General features: G+C 39.7%; 1 protein-coding gene across 6 annotated transcripts in view; it reads left to right on the top strand.

Annotated features, from left to right (window-relative positions):
• Positions 1-11,660, top strand: part of PLA2G4C (phospholipase A2 group IVC) — a 32,325-nt gene extending 20,665 nt beyond the window's left edge. For all 6 annotated transcript variants that reach the window (XM_074219676.1, XM_074219671.1, XM_074219673.1 and 3 more), the window contains 8 exons: positions 868-921; positions 1,040-1,105; positions 3,556-3,663; positions 4,426-4,563; positions 5,103-5,198; positions 6,770-6,924; positions 7,189-7,366; positions 11,352-11,660. In XM_074219676.1, coding sequence (XP_074075777.1) covers positions 868-921; positions 1,040-1,105; positions 3,556-3,663; positions 4,426-4,563; positions 5,103-5,198; positions 6,770-6,924; positions 7,189-7,366; positions 11,352-11,512 — 956 coding nt within the window. In that variant the 3' untranslated portion in view covers positions 11,513-11,660. The remainder of the gene's footprint in view (positions 1-867; positions 922-1,039; positions 1,106-3,555; positions 3,664-4,425; positions 4,564-5,102; positions 5,199-6,769; positions 6,925-7,188; positions 7,367-11,351) is intronic.
• The last annotated feature ends 11,521 nt before the right edge of the window (positions 11,661-23,181 follow it).

Below are 23,181 nucleotides of genomic sequence, written 5' to 3'. Positions count from 1 at the left end.
GATTGTTGCACTGATGGAATGAAGAAGTCCATCAAGGTTGATCATTGCTCCCATGTTGCTGTTAGGGTGTACAGCATTTTTCTGGTTCTGCTCATCTCACTCAGCATCAGTTTATGCGAATCCCTCCAGGCTTCCCTGAATTCCCATCCCTCCTGGTTTCTAATAGAACAATAGTGTTCCATGACATACATATACCACAGTTTGCTAAGCCATTCCCCAATTGAAGGACATTTCCTTGATTTCCAATTCTTTGCCACCACAAATAGGGCTGTTATGAATATTTTTGTACAAGTGATGTTTTTACCCTTTTTCATCATCTCTTCAGGGTATAGACTTAGTAGTGATATTGCTGGATCAAAGGGTATGCACATTTTTGTTGCCTTTGGGCATAATTCCAAATTTCTCTCCAGAAAGACTGGATAAGTTCACAGCTCCACCAACAATATAATAGTGTCCCAGATTTCCCACAACCCTTCCAACAATGCTCATTATCCTTTCTGGTCAGCCTGAGAGGTGTGGGGTGGTACCTCAGAGAAGTTTTAATTTGCATTTCTCTAATAAGTAATGATTTAGAGCAATTTTTCATATGACTATGGAGGATTGCTTTGATCTCCTCATCTGTAAATTGCCTTTGCATATCCTTTGACCATTTGTCAATTGGGGAATGGCTATGTGAAATATTCTTCACTTCCATGTTCCTACTTGTGATTTGAGGATCTGTACTTTCTACTAATCTGAAGGGACAGAGGCAGGACAAATGGACAGAGCAGTGCTCTTTTGGTACTTGGAGATACAAAGTGCCAAATAAGAACCCAGCCTTCATTTCCTTTCTATGATATTCTCCTACTCCTTTTTTTTCCTCTACAGCATTATGTGGCAGTGCTCTGGCTGACAAAGACATTGTGGTTCAATACATCAAGGGTAGGTATGAGAAACAGATATTCATCAGAGGAGGAGGGAAGGGGAGCAAGTGGCGTTTGGGGGCCAGGATGGAAATTTATCTTAACCCTTAGTAAAAGAATCTCCATTCTCCTTGTAGATTTCTTTAAGAAATTTATGGATCTTGAAAGCATGCAGAGATCAGTCCTCATTGCTGAGCCTGATGGTAAGGAACTGAACTTGGAACCTCTAATGCTTTGGAATAGGCTTTTACCTGAGGCCACATTTGAACTGAAGTACCCTTGACTCCAGGGTCAGTCCTCTCATCTCTTGTGCATCTGTGAACTATGAGAGGTTCTCTTTTCTCAAGCTACAAAGGCCAGTAAAGCATAATCCAGATACCCTGCAAGGTTTCCTGTCTAGCAAGTGGCACTGACAATGAGCCTAACAGCTCTTCCCACAGAAGAAGGATTCTGTTGTTCTCCAACCACCTTCAAGTATCTGCAGAACTCTTCTCCAATGGAACACCTACTGACCACAGCTGCAAAGTCTCGATTAGTTCTTGTCAGCTTCCATATTCTTCTCTTCTTGGCTTCTGACTCCTCCTGTGCTTAGTTTCTCATATCATTTTTTCTATAACTTCTGGTTTTCTCTACATAATTTATAATGCTTCAAATTAGGACCTCTTCATAAATGATGACATGTATCTGTCTTATCATGAGACACTAACAAATTCTACCTATTAGGTAAGAATGATAATAGCCCTTATATAATTATTCCATTCATTCTAAACAGTATTTATTGATATAATGTCTATTTAAATCTTCAAATTATTTACATAATCCTATATAAATGAGTGGATAGAGCCCAATGCTTTGCAGTCTTCCCTGCCTGAATAGATCTCTCTTTCATCAGATTCAATTGAAAAATTTATGTGAAAGGAAGTTTCCTTTCTTTTCTTTTTTTAGGCTTTTTGCAAGGCAAATGGGGTTAAGTGGCTTGCCCAAGGCCACACAGCTAGGTAATTATAAGTGTCTGAGACTGGATTTGAACCCAGGTACTCCTGACTCCAGGGCCAGTGCTTTATCCACTGTGCCACCTAGCTGCCCCAAGGAAGTTTTCTTTCAAGTCCACAAGACATCTGTCTCTCATCTCAACATTTTTCTTTGAAGGTTGAGCTTCTTTTCAAGTTCATTTTCTCATTTCTCTTTCACTTGAATACCTTTTCCTGTTTCTGTTAGCAATCAAAAAGGTCACATACAAAGTATATGTATTTAGTAGAGTAGTTCACCATGAAATCATTGAACTGGGGTTGCTGGTAGAGCACTATCTTGTTGGAGAGTTAAAGATTTGCTAGAATATATGAATCTTACACAATTTTCTCCAGGCTCATAGTGACTCCGTTGTTGAAATGTCTATCTTGCCTGAAATTTTCGTGATCTGAATCATATAGACAGGATTCAATGGTTCTTGAATCAAATTGAACAGCATGTCACCTTGTGGTCAGTGGGAGCCACACTCCTTAAGTAGGTTCCTCCTCCTTTCATGCTTTTGAGATTGAACACATCAATTTATGAAATGGTTTTAGGATAACCAAATCAGTTTTTCCTGATACAAAGGTAAGAAAATCAAAGACAAATGCACTTTACTAAACAGGTCAACCTCCTTGCTTTTGCATCTGCATTCAATTAAAAACTTACTGACCGTGACCTAGGGTGTAGTGTTTAAGGCAACTCTCTAGGACTTTAAACTACTGAGAAATTGACATTCTACTTTGGTAGATGAAATTTTTCTCTCTTGAAAATTCAATAAAACTACAAATTTAGCTATTTTCTCCACATTTATTCTGTATATCTTTGAATATATAGACTTGGTAGTTTCCTCCAGAAGAGTGGAAACTCCTTGACAGTGAGGATTTCCTTACTCTTTATATTTATAACCCAGATACTCTTTATATTTATAACTCAGTAGAGTCTTAATAATTCTTGCTGGAATAATTGATCTCAAATACATGAAGAGAGCCATTATAACCATCCTTATGTCCTGATATATTTCTTACTATATGAGGAAACAAGAAAGACTTGGGCTGTGATATATACTATTTCACTCAACCATCATCATGATTTCAATGTAGTAATAAGCAATAATGATCGCTTCTTTATTCTTAGTGCTCTAAGATCTATAAATCATTTTCCCCAACAGAACTTCCAAATGTCATCACCCCCATTTTATAGATGAGGAAACTGAAGCAGGTCTGAGAGGAAAGTGACTTGACTAATAATGTTAGATAAGTAGGATTCAAATTCAGTTCAATGCGCTGTCCCCTAAATTTGCTGCTATCCAGAAAGGGAGATTTTGGATGAATGTAAAGAATTTACTTCTAGGATGATCAATTTCGGTGATCAAACAAGGTCATAGACTCCTCCCTTCTTAAGGATCTTGGTGTTGGTACTGCTTCTGATGATGCCTTTAGGGCAAGAATTATTGACTCCTCTGAAGACCTTCAACTTTGGATTAGCAGGCATCTATCTATGAACATATACATTTCTCATATTCCTAGGCCTCCTACCTAAAGAGAGGGTTCTTCACCTCTCAGCCACTTCTATTTGATCCTTAGGGTTGGGAGAAGTAAAAAAAAAAAGAGATAATATTTACATTGTGACTTTTTTTTATCAGGAATTAATTTGAAAGACATCTTAGAAGAACTGTTCAACTTGATGGCCACCTTTCAAACAGATGGAGACTGTTTACCCAGCCTGGCAAAGCTACAGCATACAATGTCAGGTAAGAGGGGGTGTTCAGTACCATGGAGAGAGCCTCTTCCTTGAGCAGAATCTTATAAGATGTCAAATGAGAATGACCCTTAGACTCATTTTGCAGAAAAGGCACATAAGTAGTTTGTTTTAGATCCAAAAGGAGTTAGGAGAAGAACTGGAAGGTGAACAAAGGTCTTCTGATTTCAAATCTAAGTTTCTTGCTATTGCACAATGAAGTTTGGTCCTGAAGTGTGTGTGAGTGCTATCCTTTACTTAAGTCTCTCATCATTTATTAATTGTACCTTCTGGAAGCCCTTGATCTGATGAACAATATGGGTAGGTCCTAGTTTAAAAGAGAAGATTATTTTCATCTCTAAGACTCTCTGGTGTAAGGATAGTATTTGGACTATCCCTTAGTCTGAGGGAAGAGGCATACCTGTGCCACCGAGGCAGTCCTGGCCTGACAGCATAGGACTTACTTCACAGGGTCTCCAGTTTAAGGGAAGAGATCTGGCTTCTGACTGAATTGCAAAACTCATTTTTGACTGCATCCCAGTGTAATGCTCTGTAGCAACGCCTAGCCTTAGACCAGGGAGATATGATAAAGGGTGAGAGGCAGAAAGGAATATGGGGGTGGGAAGGATGTATTCATTGCTTTCCACTCTTCTTGGTCTTACATTCCTCTAGACTAGCTGAAGTCATGGGCAAAGGGCTCTAATAAAGATATGATACATCAAATATGCAACTCACAGAGTGGGTAGAGACTGATACATCCTCTTTTTGGCCACAGGGGATAAAAATTTTGATGAAGCTGCAGCCTATGTTACCAAGCTAACTGAGCTCTTGAGCAGGACTGATAAAGATGAACAAAGACAGCTCTTCCACGAGTTACTGATAAAGACCTGGAAAAAGGATTTGATGGAAAAGAGTGAGTGAAATTTGAAATTTTCCTTGCAGCTGCAGTGGTACCACTTGGTGGTGTGGTGCTGGGTATACCTGTTCCCTTATCCTATGTATTCTCTCAGGGCAGGTGAGGACAGTGGGGAGTGGGATGAACTCATCAAAAATTTTATAGTGTCATAGCTCAAGGATCATGTGAGAATACCTCTTCAAAACGCCTTTTCTTCAGGGTGGCAAAACTACAGATCAGAGAGGGCAAGGGTTGGTCCAAGGTTCAGTTCTTAGATTAGAATATCCCAGGATTTTAGGATTTAGAGCTATTAGAGATCTTAGAATTGGTCTAGTCAAACTTCCTCATTTTATGGAGAGGGAACCTGAGGTCCAAGGAGTATAAATCGCTTGGGTAAAGTCACATAGTTAGTAAGCATCTGAGCCAGGTCTCAAACTCAGATCTTATGATTCTCCTTTCTCTAGAGGAAACACCTGATTATTTGGTCCTTGCTTCTCCTAACACTAGACTTCCTTTATAGACATCTTTGATTCTGATTCTCATTTCTTTTCTTTTAGGCCATATCTCATCTTACCTAAATTTTTTATGGAAGACCATCTGCTGTCTTTTATCATGGACATGGGGAACAACAAACAACTTTCTGTATAAGGCAGGTAAGGGCTTTTTTTTGGATTATAGTATTTGAATTGGAGAGGACCGAAGTGTTCACCCTTATCCAATCTCGATCTGGGCAGCTCTATATTATCTCTGGTAAATGGCCTTCCCTTTTCTGCTGGAAAAGACCTTCATTTCTAATTTCTCTCATGGTCCCCCATGTTAAAAGAGCTCTAAGGATGAACTCTGACCCTGTTACCAGAGGAGGATGCATCAGTATCGACCCACTCTGAGGGTTGCATGTTTGCTGAAAGAGAAGCTCTGTATCAAAGCCCTTTGCCCGTTCCAGGATGGACCATTCTATGTTGGGGCAAAGATCTTTGTTATATTGTGTCATATCAATATGTCTTTATTAAGCACTTGCTACATATCAGGCACTGTGCTAAACCCTGGAGATACTGAAAAAAAATGAAAAACAAAAAAGGAAGGGGAAGTTAGGTGGCACAGTGTTTAGAGCACTGGTCCTGGAGTCAGGAGGACCTGAGTTCAAATCCAACCTCAGACACTTAATGATTACCTAGCTGTGTGGCCTTGGGCAAGCCACTTAACCCCATTTGCCTTGCAAAAAAAAAAACCTTAAAAAAAAAGGAAAAAAAAAACAACCCAGGCCTTGCCTTCATGGAGTTTGCAGTCTAATGGTGAGGACAACATGTAAAAAATTATGTTTAAGATAGAGATAGGATAGTTTGGGGAAAACAAGGGAAAAATCATTCATATTAAGGGGGACCAGGAAAGGTTTCTTTCTGAAGATGAGACTTCAGCTGAGACTTAAAAGAAATCAAGAAATCCAAGAGGTGGAAGTGAGGAGGAAGACTGTTCCAGGCAAGGCAGATAAATAAAAAAAAATGCCTACAGTCAAGCAATGGAGTAACATATTCGGCAGTTTTCCCTTAAGTCTGATGGAAATTTGTTGTCTTAATATTTTCTTTCCCCTCCCCTTTATGTCTGGTTCTGCTATATGGGGTCAGGGAGAACTACTCAATCATTCTTTCCCCAATCCATCCTTCAAATATTTGAAGATAGAATATCTTTCTCTACCCATCCTGCCCTTTTCTCACTTCATGGAAGTTCATCCTTGTAGCTCTTTTAACATGGGACCACCAGGGGGCGGCTAGGTGGTGCAGTGGGTAGAGCACCAGCCCTGGAGTCAGGAGTACCTGAGTTCAAATCTGACTTCAGACACTTAATAATTTCCTAGCTGTGTGGCCTTGGACAAGCCACTTAACTCCACTTGCCTTGAAAAAACCTAAAAAAAGTCCCCCCAAAACATGGGTCCACTACAGAATTCAGAAAATAGCAAAAGAAAGTAGGATTGAGAAGTGTGAAGGAGATTTTGAGAGAGCATCTATAGAATGATTTCTTTTTAGTGAATGGAAGAGAATGAGTCTGATTGATGGTGGGAGATGAAAGCTAGCCATAAGAAGAAGTAGACACTTCTCTGAAGTTTTATTTCTTTCTAGCCTCTAGCTTATGTGATCCTGAATCGAGAACAAATTGGACCAGCTCCAACTCTGAGATTCTATGATTTTGTGACAGAATTTCTGGTATTCTTTTCTCCCTCCCCCTGTAGAAGACATTGAGGACAAACATCTCACAGGCGGTCAAAATCTACATTTGATGGATGCTGGCTTGGCTATCAACTCTGCTTATCCCCTGGTCTTGCCCCCAGTGCGGAACTCTGACATCATCCTCTCTTTTGACTTCAGTGAGGGGGATCCATTTATGGTAATGGGAAGAACATCTTCTCCTCCCAAAGACCCTGGTCAGGACCAATCAAGCAAGAAAGAACTCTTGCTTGGGTTAGGAGACCTGAGTCCTAATCCTCAACCCATGATGTGACGTGAAGGTCAAGTCCTTTTCTTTCTCTAGCTTCATGTTCTCTCTCTAGAAAATGTAATTGTAGGAGGAAGCTTGAAAGTCTGCAGAGACCCTTCAGACTTTGGAGCCCTCAAGTGGTAACCAGATTTGGTCTATGTCCCTTATCCTCAGACCATCACGGAGACAGAAAATTACTGCAAAAGCTGCAATATCCCCTTCCCTCCAGTGGATAAGGATAGGCTCAAACAAGATGCCGATGCTCCCTGGGACTGTTACGTCTTTGAAGGAGAGAAGGGACCTGTGGTCATGCATTTTCCACTTTTCAATAGAGTGAATTGTGGCAGCGCAGGTATGGATTTTGGGCTACACTGTCATTGAGGTACCATGCAATGGGTTGGTGGAGGTGGGGCTCTAAGTTCACATTAACCAAGTTCACATTAACCAGTCTGCTAGCCTTTATAAAGTGGGGACATCAATGAGGCTGTTGTTAATTAGATGGGGTTTGCTCATTTCAGGGGAGGGAAGCACATGGGAAGGAAGGCAGGAAGGTCCTGTCACAACCTTCTTTATAGGGATTTCCCAAGCTTGCCTATGGTTTCCATTCAGCTATGCAATTTGGAACTAATTTTCTGACATGCCCCATAGTCCCTTATCAGCAGCCCACACACTTTCTCCTCTTGCTTGGTGGCTTGTTGATTTGTCAGAAGTATCTGAGAGCATCAGTTCTATTTTCTAATTTAGTAAGCATGACAAACCTTTGATGCCTAATTTCAATGTCCAACGTTATTACCAACTAAAGATCAGAATAACTACAACCTAGTGGACTAGGACTCTCCTTGGTGAGTTCTACAGATAACCCAAAGTTGGTAACTAATGACAATATTAGCAAATGTCCCTTGACTTTGTAGTATTAATATAGGACCATAGCCCCCTATGTTCCACAGACTGTGACACAGTAGAATGTCTCCCCTTTACATTCAGGAAACTCTTGCTAAGTCTCTCCAAAGCTCCTTTGTTCCTTTTCTTTCATTATCTGCCCAGCTCATCCCCTTTCTCTGTCCAAAATGCCACACCACAGACTTGAGTGTAGACTCAACCAAACAACAATGGCATAGCCCTATAACAGCAAACTTTCAAGCTTCCAAACTTCCCAGTTTTCATAGTTCAAAGATTTGGACCTTGAGAGGGACATCACAACAATGCAGTTCTCAATTTCCTCTAAGTTAGGAAACTGTGATTCTCAGCATTTAAGTGACTTGTCTAAGGACAAACAGATTGTAAGTAGTAGAGACAGGGCTAGAAGTCAGGTCTTAGGAGACACTTAATCCATCACCCTTTTCCAGTACTGATAGCACAAATTGACTAATTTTGAATTAGAATTCTGACAAGATTTCAAATTGGCCCAAATGAATTAGGGTGATTCCCATAACCTTCTCCAAATTCACATCAAGGAACCAATACTTCTGGTATTAAGGGGGAGAATTATTGGAAGCCTTCCCACTGCTCTCATGTCAGAGGCATCATCTTTTGACTCTCAGGTGCTGTTACATGGATTCAGTCAATAGGAGACTGACTCAGGCTTATAGACACACTCTCTGATGACAGAATCAGGTTTTAAGAGCAATGACTAGCACTTATGTAGTGCTTTAAAGTTGGCAAAATACTTTCCATAACTCATCTCATTCAGGCTTTACAACAACCCTGTGAAATAGGAGCACTTAGGGGTGGCTAGGTGGCACAGTGGATAAAGCACCGGCCCTGGAGTCAGGAGTGTCTGGGTTCAAATCCAGTCTCAGAGACTTAGTAATTACCTAGCTGTGTGGCCTTGGGCAAGCCACTTAACCCCCATTTGCCTTGCAAAAACCTAAAAAAAAGAAATAGGGGCACTTATTATCTCAATATTACAGATAAGGAAACTGGGGGAGAATGGAAGTCAAGTAACTTGCCTAGGATCACATAGCTAGTAAGTGTCTGAGGCAGTATTTGAACTCAGATCTCCTTAAGTTTAGGTACTACACTCTGCTCACACCTTTTATAAGTTAACAAACATTTATGAAGTGTTGATTATTTGTGCTAAGCACTTGGAATCCAAAGAAAGAAAAAGAAGAAAAAGATAGTTCCTGCTTTCAAGGAGCTCATGGTCTAGTGGGGAAACTCTCTCTCTCTCTCTCTCTCTCTCTCTCTCTCTCTCTCTCTCTCTCTCTCTCTCTCTCTCTCTCTCTCTCTCTCTCTCTCTCTCTATATATATATATATATATATATATATATATATATGTATTGAAAAAGACTTGGAGAAAACAAATGGGAGACAATCAATAAAGGAAAGACATTAGAATTGGAAAATTGGGAATTGGGAAAAGTTTCCTGCAGAAGTGAATTCAAAAGTAAGGATTGGAAGGAAGCTAGTAGGCAGAGATGAGGAGGGAGAGCATTCCAGGAATGGGATTCAGGGCCAATGAAAATGCATAGAATTGGGAGATGGAGTGTCAGCAAAGAGGTCAGTGTCACTGAATGAAGAGTGTGTTTGTGTGTGTGTGTGTGTGTGTGTGTGTGTGTGTGTGTGTGTGTGTGTATGTTTGTGTGTGTAAGAAGACTAGAATGGGGGAGAGAGAAAAAAATGAAAGTCTCTGTATGCCAGATGGGAGATTTTATGTTTGACCTAGAGGTATTGGAGAGCCACTGGAGTTTATTGAATGGGATGAGTTAGAGTGACCTGGTCAGAATTTAGCTTTAGGAAAATCAGTTTGTTGGCTGAATGAAGGATGAATTAAAGTGGGTAGGAATTTGAGACAGGTAAAGCCCCCGGTAGGTCAAATCACTGGTGTGATCTGATGTGGGCCTTCACCGGAAAGGTGTTAGTGTTTGAGGAGAGAGGGGGGACATAATTTGAAGACATTGCAAAGTGGAGAATTGATAGACTTTGTCCTCTGATTGGCTCTGGGGAAACTGAAGAATCAAGGATGCCTTTAAGGTTGTGAGCCTGAATGACTGAAATTAAAGCGGTTACAGTGGCCAGTGGTTGGAAGATTAAGAAGAAGCAAGAGTTTGGGAGAAAGAACACATTTAGTTTTGGACTTGTTGAGTTAAAGATGTCCACAGGTAGTTGGAGACAGAAGATAGGACATCGAGAGAGACTAGGGTTGAATAAGTATGTTTGGGAATCATCAGCAAAGAGATGACAGTTAAATCCAAGTAAATTTTCTCCAGAAGGAGAAAAATAAAGAAGCTCAGGATAGAACCCTGTGGGATACCAAGCAATCATGACCTGTCTGAAGATGCAGCAAAGGATACTGAGAAGGAGTAGTCAGATCAGTAGGAGGAGAGCCAGGAGAGAATAGTATCACAATCATCATCATCATCAAAGAGAAGAGAAGAGATATCAGGAGGAGAGCATGATCTTCAAAAACTTTAGAGCAATCAAGAAGGACCACAACTGAGAAAAGACGATTAGATTACACAATTAAGAGGTTATTCATAATTTTGGAAAGAGCTAAACATTAAAGGGGGAAGAGAGAGAGGGCCTGGAAGAGTTATAAAAGTCTTTAAGATATAACTAGTTCCATGTCAGAAGGCAAGCAGAGTGGGGAGGTTCATGGAGACTAGGTCCTTTGAAGGATCTTTTGAAGAATGATTTAAGGAGTTAAGTATTTTTAAGCCAGAAGACTGTTGGAGGCACCATAGTCATCAAGTACGTCAAGGGGAGGCATTATTTATTTATTTTTAGGTGCTTTTTTTTTTTTTGTAAGGCAAACGGGGTTAAGTGGCTTGCCCAAGGCCACACAGCTAGGTAATTATTAAGTGTCTGAGACCGGATTTGAACCCAGGTACTCCTGACTCCAGGGCCGCTGCTTTATCCACTACACCACCTAGCTGCCCCCCAAGGGAGGCATTATTAAGGAATTCTTTTTTCTTGTGTTACTGGGGGCCTTTGATTTGAAACTGGATAATTATTTGTTAAGGATGTCAGGGGACAGAATTCTGTTGTTGCTTGTCCTTCATTTTTGCAAAGGATCATGACATCAGGAAGATGTTTAGACTTGCAAGTGAATTGGAATTAAATGAGGTGGGGATTGGGCAAAGCCACCAGCCTCACAATCTCCTCTGGAGTTATCTGGATCCAGGGGCAAGATATAGATCAGGACAATTGGGGATGAATTCTTTACTAGTCTGTGAAAGGAGAATCCCTCATATCCTTTGCTGCTCTGAGATTCTGTGGCCTCCTGTTCCTATAGTTGCTTTGATGACAAGACTTCAGAATTGACTCTCTCCTAATGAGTGAACAGGCCAGAAAGAACTTGGTAACATCATGGTATCTCTGTCTCTCTTTGTTTTAGGGATCATTAAGGAGAAATGGAAGACATATGAGACATTCCGCTTCAGAGACTATTCTGATGATGAGGTTATTCAACTCCTGAAGGACTCGAAGTTAAATGTCAATAAAAACAAGGATCGCATCTTGGCAAAGATCTCGGAACTGTCAAAGGCAACCTCTTAGGAAGCAATTGTCATTCCTTCCCTTTTTGGAGAGGTACTCATTCACCTTCTCAGAGGACCCCAACATTTTGCTTTGTATTCTCATTCTTCACGCAACTTACCCACATTCTTTTCACCCTTTACAAGACTTAATAAAATGTTGGCTTGACTTTTAGGAATCTTTTGTTTTAGCCTTCTTACTATTTACAGAAGCTTAGAGTTGGCAGGGTGAGGACTCATAAGTTTGAGTCCTGGCTCAGTCAATGCACATGTGACCCTGGGCCATTCACATGGTTTCTCTTAGCTTCTGTTTCTTCATCTAAACAATGACCACATATGCAATGTCTAGCTCCCTTGTTTGTTCAGTGAGGTTGCAGAAATGAAATAATCAGCACTCGTTACTGCATCTTAGACTAGGCACTGATGTAGTGTTAGGAACAACACAAACTACTTTGTCATGAGGTGGAATAATGGAATAAGCGAACAGAAAGAGGTGGAAAAAAGTTTATGGAGAGATATCACTCTTCTCTGGAAACTGGCAGAGAAGGCATCATGTAGAAAATGGTGCCTTAATGTCCCCATTCAAGGAATGGAGGGCTTTCAAGAGACTGTATTGGGGAGAATTCATTACAGGAATGTAGACAGCATGGAGTGGGGACAAGGGGAGAGGGAAGGAGGAGAACCAAGAAAGGGGAATTGACAGGAGGAGAGAAGGCTATGGAATGAATAAAAAGTTGAGAAGAATTTTTCTCAGATTTATAATCAATCTATTAACTGATCTAATTGATAATCAATAAATTGATGGTCATTGGCTTCTCTTAGTAATCAGACATCTAGTGGGGATGTTGAATGACTTAATATACTTTTAGAGAAGAGGTGCCCCTGACTGGTGAACAATTAAGGAGGGGGTGTCCTTTCAAATGAGGAGGTAGAGTCCATCTTGTTGAGAATGTGGTTGGATCATGACATTCAGTCACCTCCAGCAATCTGGACAAATGAATCCACCCAGACCACACTAGCTGATTTTCTTCTTCATGAGTTGTATTATACTAAATTACTATGGGGGCAGGGTGCTGCAAGGACAAGGGCTTAATGCGTGAGGGTGATAATTCATCTAGATTAGATTTGATCTACACTCTGAACAAAAATTAGGTCCTCTAGTTGGGTGAGGTTGTGCCCAAGATTAAGGAGCATGTTCCCTGAGGATTTAGGCACTCTCCTCTACCAATAATGTCCTTTAGAGACTGACTAATACCTACTGGGGCTGGTTCTTTAATTAGAATTTAATAATTGATTATTAATATAATAGAAAATGAACACTAAAAAACCAAACAAATCTGAAAGAAAACATTCTAGGTAGGACCAGATGGATTTATAAGTGAATTCTATCAAATAATCAATAATTAATTTCAACATATTATGAACTGTGAAAATAGAAAAAGAAGAGATCTTACCAAACTCTTTCTATGAGAAAATCATGGCCTTGATACTAAAACTAAGGAGAGAGAATGTAGGGAAAGGAAACTCTAGACCAGTATCTCTAATGGTCGTTATTGCAAAACTCTTGAATAAATTTTAGCCAAGGGGATTTGACTATATGTCTTAAGGATATGTACGATGATCACATAATGACCAGATTGGATTTATACCAGAAATGTGTAATTGGTCTAGTATTAGGAACCAAAACTATAATAGTTCAACTAAAGAAGAAAAACAATAAAATCATATGATTATATAAGCACAGAAAAAGTTTCAAAAATAAAATGCCCCTTTGTATTAAAAACATTAAAAAACATGGGAATAAATCTCCTTGGACACAAAGATCCATTAAAATACGGATCATGGTGGTAATGATGCGGTTTGTCTTTTGTTCTCATCTAGAGTGATCTGGGTGGATTCCTGTGTCCAGATTGCTGGAGGTGACTGCGTTTCATGATCCAGCCACATTTGCAAATAGAAGGGACTCAGTCCACCTCCTCATTTGAAAGTCTACCCCCTCTTTAATTATTCACCAATCAGGGTAGAGAATTTAGTGAAGTTCAGAGGAGGGAAAGATAGAAATGATTGCAATTGGCATATACTACAGACCACCTGTACAGAAAGAACCAGATAAGGAACTTGGGAAGCAAGACTACAAGTTATGACATCAGGAAGGTGACATGAAAAGCAGATGAACTGAATTTGAGTGACGGGTTGCTGTGCTAAGTCATCAGCTTCACATTCTTCTCCACAGTCATCTGGGTCCACTGGTCAGACATGAATCAGGACAAATGGAGATGGCCCTGAACGTAAGATTATCAGGATTAGTGACTTGCCCAAGGTCACACAACTATGAGTATCAAATGTCTGAGACCACATTTGAACTCAGGTCCTCCTGACTCCAGGATTGGGCACCACCTAGCTGCCCTTGATTACAATAAGGAAAACTATTATATTGTTGGGAGCATGTATCCAAGATAATTCAGAGAAACTAAACTTATCAAAATGATTGACAAATATGGGCACAAGTGACCCTAACAGAAAGAACCTAAGAAATATTGTCAATGACTATAAATATTATAGGGCATGGGTTATGTCTTCTTCACTAATGCCTAATAAAGAAAGGTGAACAGAAGAGAAAACTGAGAATGGGATTTGGATTTCTCGATCTTACTTTGTAATAATAACAACCAGATTTGGAGTACATCTAACTAAGGCTAAACAAGATAATTTGCAAATCTAATCAAAAACCTTTAAACCAAAAAGATGGGGGGTGGTGGAGATTGCCTGTTTGTATTCTCTCTGTTAGCTAACATAGGGAGTCACTTCAAAGAAGAAAGAATGATGCTTGATACATCCAATTCACAAAAGACTAAAGACTTGGCCTTAAGGACCCAGAGAGTTTAGCTAACAAACAAGAACTAGGGGGCCTAATTCGAGGAGGACAAATTTGACTTCAAAGATAGAATGGAATTGGTGGGAAAAGACCCATTCCTGGACTATGACTCTGAATGACTGCGATATTCAAAAGAAACAAGCTAGATGGGACGGGGTAGCATCGAATACTAGGAAGGTGTACTCTTGGGACCAAGTCTAGGACCAGAGAGAGAAGCATGCCGTAGAGAATTTGATGAAATTCAGAGGACGGAAAGTTTAGACATGGTTGCTACTGGTATATACTACAGACCGCCTATACAGAAAGGACTAGGTAAGGACAAGGAAGTGTTTTTATAAAAGTTTTACTGAAAGAAGCATCAAAGGAGGGACAGGACTTTTGGCTAGAGTGGATGGGAGAATGACGACTGATTACAAACAAGGCATCTATATGTCTAATTCTACTTTGTTTCCTCTGCAAAGGAGAATGACATTCATTAGGAAGGAAGGAATGGAAATGACTCACAGAGAGTTGGTTGATTCGCAAGATAAGTAAGGAGATAGCATTCAGCTACTCTTGGTGAATTCTAGTAACCTGGTCCCCGCTAACTCCATCCTTGGGTCCTGAAAAAAAAATAACTAATAGATGTGTTTGCTAAGTTACTTTCTGACTGACATTTGAAACTCAATCATATACAAAGATGGTCATACTCTTGGTCTTGCCATCATCCACAAACAAGCTTCATGTTTAAGAATTCTAAGATTCCCTTTTCTGACCATAAACTATTAACATTTCACTTCTTTCTCTCTCTCCCTTCCCTTATAAAATCCTACTGTTAAACCTCACTATGGCCTTCAGTTCATTGACCCTTCAATTGCTTGCCAGGTCATGTCCTCTACACTAGTCACTCTAGTTTTCTCCCCACTTTGACCCCACTTTGATTCAATCTCTCGAATCTCTAGCCCTCTTGCCATATTCTTGATTACATCCCATTAGGCCTCAACCTTGAATTATTTTCATTATTTTCTGCCTTTGCTCCTACACATATGCTGCTGAATGAGGATGGAGACAAATAATCATGCCACTGTTTTGAGTGACTCCACTACAAATTAATCTTATACAAACTCAAACTAAGCCCTCCCTGCTATCAGGCAATTCTACTTTACCTCCCTCTCTACAATAGCTCTTCCAAGTTTTTTCATCCCTCATTAAACCTCCATGGTTCCCCTCCTTCCACTTCTTCAGCTAAGAACCTTGCCTCATCTTTAAAAGAATTAACATTTGTATCTTTTTAGCATTCTTTCTTTTGAAATTTTGAGTCCCAAATTCTTTCACTTCCTCCCACCACTTTCCCTACCCCCTGCAAAGGTAAACAATATGATATCAATTATATATTTGAAATTGTGAAGAACATATTTCTATATTAGCTACATTGCTTTTTTTTTTTAACAAGGCAATGGAGTTAAGTGACTTACTCAAGGTCACACAGCTAGGTAATTGTCAAGTGTCTCAGGTCAAATTTGAACTTGGGTCTTCCTGACTCCAGGGCTGGTTTTCTATCCACTGCACCATCAAGCTGCCCCCCCCTCACCCCCATATTAGCCACATTGCAAAAAAGTGCTAGAAAAATAAAGTGAGGTTTTCACTCAGAGTTCTCTCTCTCTCTGGAGATGGAGAGCATTCTTCCATCAGGAATTTTTGGAAATGTATTATTTTCTTTTTGCTGAATTAATTAGGATGGTATTGAATATATAAATTAACAGGTAAAATTGTTATTTTTATTATTTTGGTCCTGCCTTCCCATGAACAATTAATGTTTCTCCAATTATTTAAATCTGATTTTATTTCTATAAAGTTTTTAAAATGAATTTGCTTATATAGTTCCTGAAATTACATTGTAACATATTTTACACTGTCTCAAATTATTTTAAATGGGGTATATCTTACTATCTCTTCTTGCAGTTTTTTGTGATATATATATATATATATATATAAATACTGAAGATCTATATGTATTTACTTTATATTCTGCTACTTTGCTAAAATTAATTGTTTTAATTAATTTTTTAGTTGAGTTTTTGGGATTTTCCAAGTATAATATCATGTCTTCTCTCTCCTGGTCCAGAATTGGTTTTTAAAATAACTTGAAAGATTAAAAAAATCAATTGATTTAACTATTTTTGGTCTTGTAGTCCAGCTATATGTAAACATGCATATATATATATGTATATATATATATTTCTGAAGCTTTGTAGATGTTTTGAAGTCATTTTCTTTTTTTGTATTTCTGTCTTAAACTCCTTTTCTTGTTAGTTTGTTATTCTTTTAATCTACTCAATAATTTTTATGTTAGTGTTGCATCCTGCACACTTCAGGGGGAGATGTTTGGCCTGAACTTCTATCTTAATACATCTGTCGGCTGTTCTTCTTACAGCTCTTAATGAGTGTCTGCAAGCTTTCAATACTCCCCAAATGGTATGATTCAGAAAGAGTTCTATTTCCTGCCCTTCTTAGGTGAATTGTTTTTGATTGTTTCAATAGACAGTTACTTAACTCAGTCACCACTGGGCATTTGAGAGACTTTGCAGGTTCATAAGAACTGTCCTTAATCCCCTTTGATCTGGAACACAGTGCTCTCTGCTCCTGGGATTAGAACCACATGGTTGCCATTTGCTTCCCAGAACTTGATCCTTACTTAGTACATAGCTTGAGCCAATGATCACAACTGTTCTTCTCAATCCTGGATCTGTGACTTCAAACTGGGTTTGAATTGCTGCATCCCTTGCTTGGTTAGGGATCACCTAGGCTCTCTTTTTTGCTTTCTTCCTTAGTGTCTTGCCTTATCCCTCTTTCCATCCCTAAGTGTTGGAATGTTCCTTGCCATTACCACTGGTACCAATGCCATTGTACACACTCTTCTGGTCAAATCCTTTTGCGAGTGTCTGCAGAACTGTCTGTCCAACCCATATTTGGTTCATTCACTATGATTTCTTCTTGGCTGTTTCCATCAGTATTCAATCTAGCATATTTTCTGGATGTTGAGGAGCTGTGGTAGATGAGCAAGATTCCAAGGCTTCCCTTACTCTGGCATCTTGATTCTGCCTTGCAAAGGTGTTTACTAAGGTATAAGAATAGTTGGTTTAGGGGTGGCTAGGTGGCATAGTGGATAAAGCACTGGCCCTGGAGTCAGGAATACCTGGGTTCAAATCTGGTCTCAGACACTTCATAATTACCTAGCTGTGTGGCCTTGGGCAAGCCACTTAACCCCATTTGCCTTGCAAAAACCTTAAAAAAAAGAATAGTTGTTTTAAGACACTCTCCCTCCTCATAAATCTGAGGCACACTCTTCCACAAGCATACACGAACTAAGTAGAGAAGAGGCTTAAATTTAGAGTACAATGCTTGGAGAACCCATGTGGTCAGAGCTTAAACTCACAACTTCTTGGTTATCTGAGCCCTTCTTGAGTATATTGTCTTAATTCTTCTCTGGTGTAAGGCAGGGGTAGGGAGTGAGCCACATTCTTTGAAAATGCCTCTTCCTTCAGGTGATCGTATTTCTGTTTTTGTTTTTGTTAGTATCTGTACATGTTGGTCACTCTGAAGGTTGGATGTGTTTTTTCCTACTGGTCCACTCTCTTCGATAACATAATTAGGGAAGCTTTTTGACACTTTCTATGGAGTGAGAAGAAATTATGTCTTAGTCTCTCTCATAAGACATCCAATGCAAGCTTTGAGGGAATTGTTCCACACATCTAACTGAAGTAGCATGGCAGAGAAGGCAGAGCCAGGGTCAAGTCTATTGACTTGTTTCTGATTGAGATTTTCAGTAAACTGCTGCTTGACTCAGCCACCACTGACTCATGGGGAGGCTTTGCAGATGTATAGGAATTCAAGTGCTGGTTCTTCATTGTTCTGAAGTGCTGCTTTGTTCCCGGGGTCAGAGCCACAGAGCCACATTTGCTTCCCAGAACTTGTTCCTTGCTCAGTATGTAACTAGGCCTGACCCTCACAAAGATTCCTCTCCATCTTGGATTTGTGACCTGACATCAGTTGCAAACAGGATCAAGAAGCAAATGATACAGGATCAATGATCTCATCTAGATCTTTGTTTCAAGAAAGTGTGATGAGGGGTGGCTGGGTGCACAGTGGATAGAGCCCCAGCCCTGGAGTCAGGAGGACCTGAGTTCAAATCCGGCCTCAGACATTTAATAATGACCGAGCTGTGTGGCCTTGGGCAAGCCACTTGACCCCGTTTGCCTTGCAAAAAAACAAACAAACAAACAAAAAGAAAGTGTGATGGGCAAGTGAGAATCTCAGGCTTCCTCTCTGCAATCTTAGTTCTGCTCCTATCCTGCTTGAATCATCTATATGGCCTCCTTTTTATGGGGTGAACTTTATGGAATTGAATTCTTGACTCAGTCATCATGTCTGACAGCCACCATCTTGAGCAGTGGGAGCTAAGCTTCATCTTTGTACTTCATCTGTAACCCATAGGGACACTGAGTTCAGAATGCACATAGACCTGCAAGACCACTAGGTCTCATCTTATTGGTTCCTGGTTGAGCAGATGAGGACTAGAAAGGAGGAGGGGATTTGGGGATGTGATTTTGGGATAGATAAAAATTAGCCTTGGTAACAGGAAGAACTGGGTCTATGCCCCAAACAACTTTCTCCAAAATACAAGTTGTGAAGCCAGTACCAATGAGCATTAATAAAGGAAGTTTCTGCACTGGGGTTCTCTAGGTTGTTGAAATTGCAAGTAAAAAAATAGAGTTAGCATTTACTTTAGAGCCCATCCCCATACACATTTTAGAGATGAAGCTCATGTCTTATAGAGTCTTATCTTGTTCTTTGTATATTGAAATGATTACTTGTTAATGACTCTTACATTTATAATAAAACAAAATAAAACAAAAAAAATGAAGAGGGGAAAGGACTTCTGAAGGTCTTAGGATCTAGGGTTAGAAGGAACCCTTGAAGTCATCTAACCCAACTTCCTTATTTTACAGTTGAGGAAACTGAGTTAAAGAGAAGTTAAGTGATTCACCCAAGGCCATACATATAGTAAGTAGCAAAGTCAAGATTTGGATCTGACTCCAAATTCATTGTTCTTTCCATTGTAAACAACAAATAGAGACTATATGGCAAATAGGTTTGCCTAGGAAGTAGCAGAGAAACTACTTTCAAAAAGACTATGAACCATATAATTGTTTGTGGGTTTTGATAATAACTTCATCATTTACAATTTTGTCATCATCATCATCATCATTGTAGCCGTCATTGTCATTATTGTTGTCATCAGTGCTCTAAGATTGAGAATATTTTTCCCGTGAAGCACGTAGGAAGGCGGGTTTCATAATTTTTCTTATTTCTATTTACAGATGAAACGGAAACTCTGAAAGGTTAAGCAATAATAACCACCACAACAATATTGATGATAAAGATAGCTAGTATTCATGCAGCCAAGGTTTGCAAATGGCTTTATAAATGTCCTTATATTTTGTCTTCACAAGACAATCCTGCGATAAAGGCATTATTATTTCCCTATTTTAAAATAATAAAATAAAATAATGATGATGATGATGATGATGATGATGATGATTTTTTTGGCCTTCATTCTCGAAGACCATGACATCAGGGAGGTGACGCCATGACAAGCAGGTAAATTGGAGTTGAGCAAGTGTGTGCTGTGCTAAGTCACTAGCCTCAGTTTCTCCTCCAGAGCCATCTAGGTCCAGTGACCAGATATGAATCAGGATAACTGGAGATGGCTTTGGATGCGAGGCAATCGGGGTTGAGTGATTTGCCCAAGATCACTCAGATAGTAACTGTCTGAGTCTGGATTTGAATTTCTATCCTACTGATTCCAAGTTCAGTGTTCTATCCACTGCGCCACCTAGTTACCCTTTATTCCCATTTTATGGATGAAGAAACTGAGGCGTAAAGAGATAAAGGAACTAGACCCATATAGTATGTGAGGCTGGATTTGGCTCATGTTTTCTTGATATCAGGTCTAATGTTCAATTTATTGTGTCACTTAGAAGATTCTAGGCTGTGACTTTTTCAAGACCGTAAAGGTAGTAGATATCAGAGGCAGGATTGGAATTCGAAGGGACTTTAGTGCACGTTTATTTCCATGTTTTATTGGCATTTGGAGTTCTATAGAAAGGAATGACTTTGGCCCAAACTACAAAACATTACTTTTATTGGAAACTGAGGTGAAAAGCTCCATCTCCTGACTCTCAGGAGAGGATTATTTCTCCTACGCTGAGCTTCCTCCCAATCAATTAGATTGAGACTCGATGCAAGAAAGAATATCTTCACATATAGAACACCAAGAACACATGGCGGCTCCTTTCCTGGGGAAGACAGGGAATGGACAGCTGTGGAGAATACCTTGAATGTCACGTTCTTTCCTGAAAAGACTATTGTTAGGATAGAGTATTGGACTGAATCTAAAACATGGATAAGGGAAAAATGGAAAGTCATACCTGGGTTGAAAAAAGTCAACTCTGCAAGAATGAATAAAAGTTGTTCTGGCTATGCATCAGTTTATCTGGGAAAAACTGGGCAGTTCTAGGGGATTAAAAAGTGAATGTAAGTCGACAGTGTGGCATTGCATCTAAGAAATCTAATTTTATTTTAGGCATTATCAAAAGAGACAAGACTTTCTAGAACTGGGTGGTGCTATTTGCATTGCTGAAGTCAGTCTCCTTATCCTCTGGAAGGATGGTGTTCACTCCTGAGCATCATGGCTCAAAAAGGACCTCAGAAAGTTAGAGTATCCAGTAGAGAACAACCAGGATGAAGAAGAACCTCAGTTCCTGTTTAGGAGTTTGGTTGAAGGAACTAGGCATGTTGAGTCTGAAGAAAAGAGATCTAAAAGTATGAGGAGATATTATTATTTAAGCTTTTGAAAGTTTGTATTGTGGTAGAAGGAAGGGATTTATTTTGTTTGGATCCAGGAGCAGTAAGTGGAATAGTTGGATAGAGGCTGATTTAAATTTGATCAGTGGAAAAACTTCCTAATAATCAGAGTAATTTATTCAGTTTAATTATTGATTGGGACCTGGAGAGCATGGAGGAGAGTAATGGGAAATCAGTCTAGAAAGGTAGACAGGAGTCTATAGACAGGAGATTGCATTGGAAGCAATAGAGCCAGTGAAACTTCTAATGTATAGTGGTGATAGGGCCAGACCTGTGCTTTAGGAGCACCTCTTTGAGAGCTGGGTAGAGGATGGATTGGACAGGATTCAATGATTCCAATGAGGAGGGTAACCCAGTAGTCCAAGAGAGAGGTGATGAGAGTGAACAATAGTGGTGACTATGTGAGTGGAGAGAAGTGGATGGACAGGGAATTACCCCCACCCTCCTTTGCAGAGGGGATGATTGAGATAGAAGTATTTGCTTACACATATGATCTGATAGAGTCATAGAGAGGAGAGAAAAGGTTGAAGAGAACCAAAGATTGACGTTTGGGTAAGTCCACCCAAGGGCTGCAGATGATGAGCAAAGTTCTTTGTATCTGAACTTGATAGAAGCTCCTCACCCTCAAAAAGCTGACTCCAGGAGCTGACAGATAGCAAGGCTTCTGTTCAGACCTGTTTTCCGGAGCATGAAACATCTTGAAACTGATTCTGCAATACTTGTTGAGTTTGGTCCATGCTTTCCTGATTGGTGAAATGGGGTGAAAGAGGACTATATGAATTAGTAAGGAAGCTGGACTCCATCAGCCACATTCAAAATCTGGGGTGAAGTCCAAGGCTTAGTGTTGTGGTGGCCATTCAGAACCATGGAGAAAGACTCTGCTCCTGGGCTTACTCTTTCAGCTCTATACTGGAAGGGTTCAAAATCTTCATTTTACAAAATGGGAAACTGAGCTCTGGAGAGCACTGGATAAAAAAAGAGCTGAGATTCTAACACTAGAGTTTGCTGGTTTTAAGTTCAGGTATCTTAAAAATATAGCAAAGCCAGGCCAGGATTTGGGTCATTTCTCTCTCTCAGCACTCTGATCATATGTAGCTTTCCTCAGAGTACCCCGAGGATGAGAATGCTGCAGAGGAGGGGATTTGAGATAGAAGGAAGCACGTGCTGACAATGAGGACTGGCGCTCAAGTGTGATGTTCTGTCCTGGAATGCTGTGAGTTCTTCATTACTTAGAATTTCTCTCTCTGTGTCTCTCTCCAACCCTCCCTCCCTCCTTTCCACTCTTGTCTCTTTCTGTTTTTGTCTCTTTCCTTTCATCCCAATTGCAAGTTAAATTTTAAAGAACTTTTAAAAAAAGTTTTGAGTTTCAAATTCTATCCCTTCCTCCTCCCTTTCCCTCCCCCCCAGACAGTAAGTAATCAAAAATAGGTTACACATGTGCAATCATGTAAAACATTTCCACATTAGAAATTTTGTGCAAGAAGACTCAAATAAAGAAATGAAAGTAAAAAATAGTATGTTTCAGGCTATATAAATATATATTTAAAATATTTTGTTTTTCCAACTGTATACAACAATAGTTTTTACCAATCATTTTTTGTAAGGTTTTTGAGTTTTACATTTTTCTCCCTTCTTCCCTTTCCTTCCCCATCCCCCCGACAGAAAGAAATCTATTATTTTTTTTAACTCTTTGTTTTTAGTTTTTTTTGCAAGGCAAATGAGGTTAAATGGCTTGCCCAAGGCCACACAGCTAGGTCATTTATTAAGTGTCTGAGGCCGGATTTGAACTCAGGTACTCCTGACTCCAGGGCTGGTGCTCTATCTTCTGCACCACTAGCTGCCCTGAAATGTATTATTTTTAAACAGATAAAATTTGATTTTGTCTTTGGGATATAACACCAGCAGTGATA

The sequence above is a fragment of the Macrotis lagotis genome, chromosome 1, assembly GCF_037893015.1.
Source record: "Macrotis lagotis isolate mMagLag1 chromosome 1, bilby.v1.9.chrom.fasta, whole genome shotgun sequence".
NCBI classification, from domain to species: Eukaryota; Metazoa; Chordata; class Mammalia; order Peramelemorphia; family Peramelidae; genus Macrotis; species Macrotis lagotis.
The sequence above is the reverse complement of the archived record's forward strand: the minus strand, read 5'-3'. Positions and strand labels throughout refer to the sequence as shown.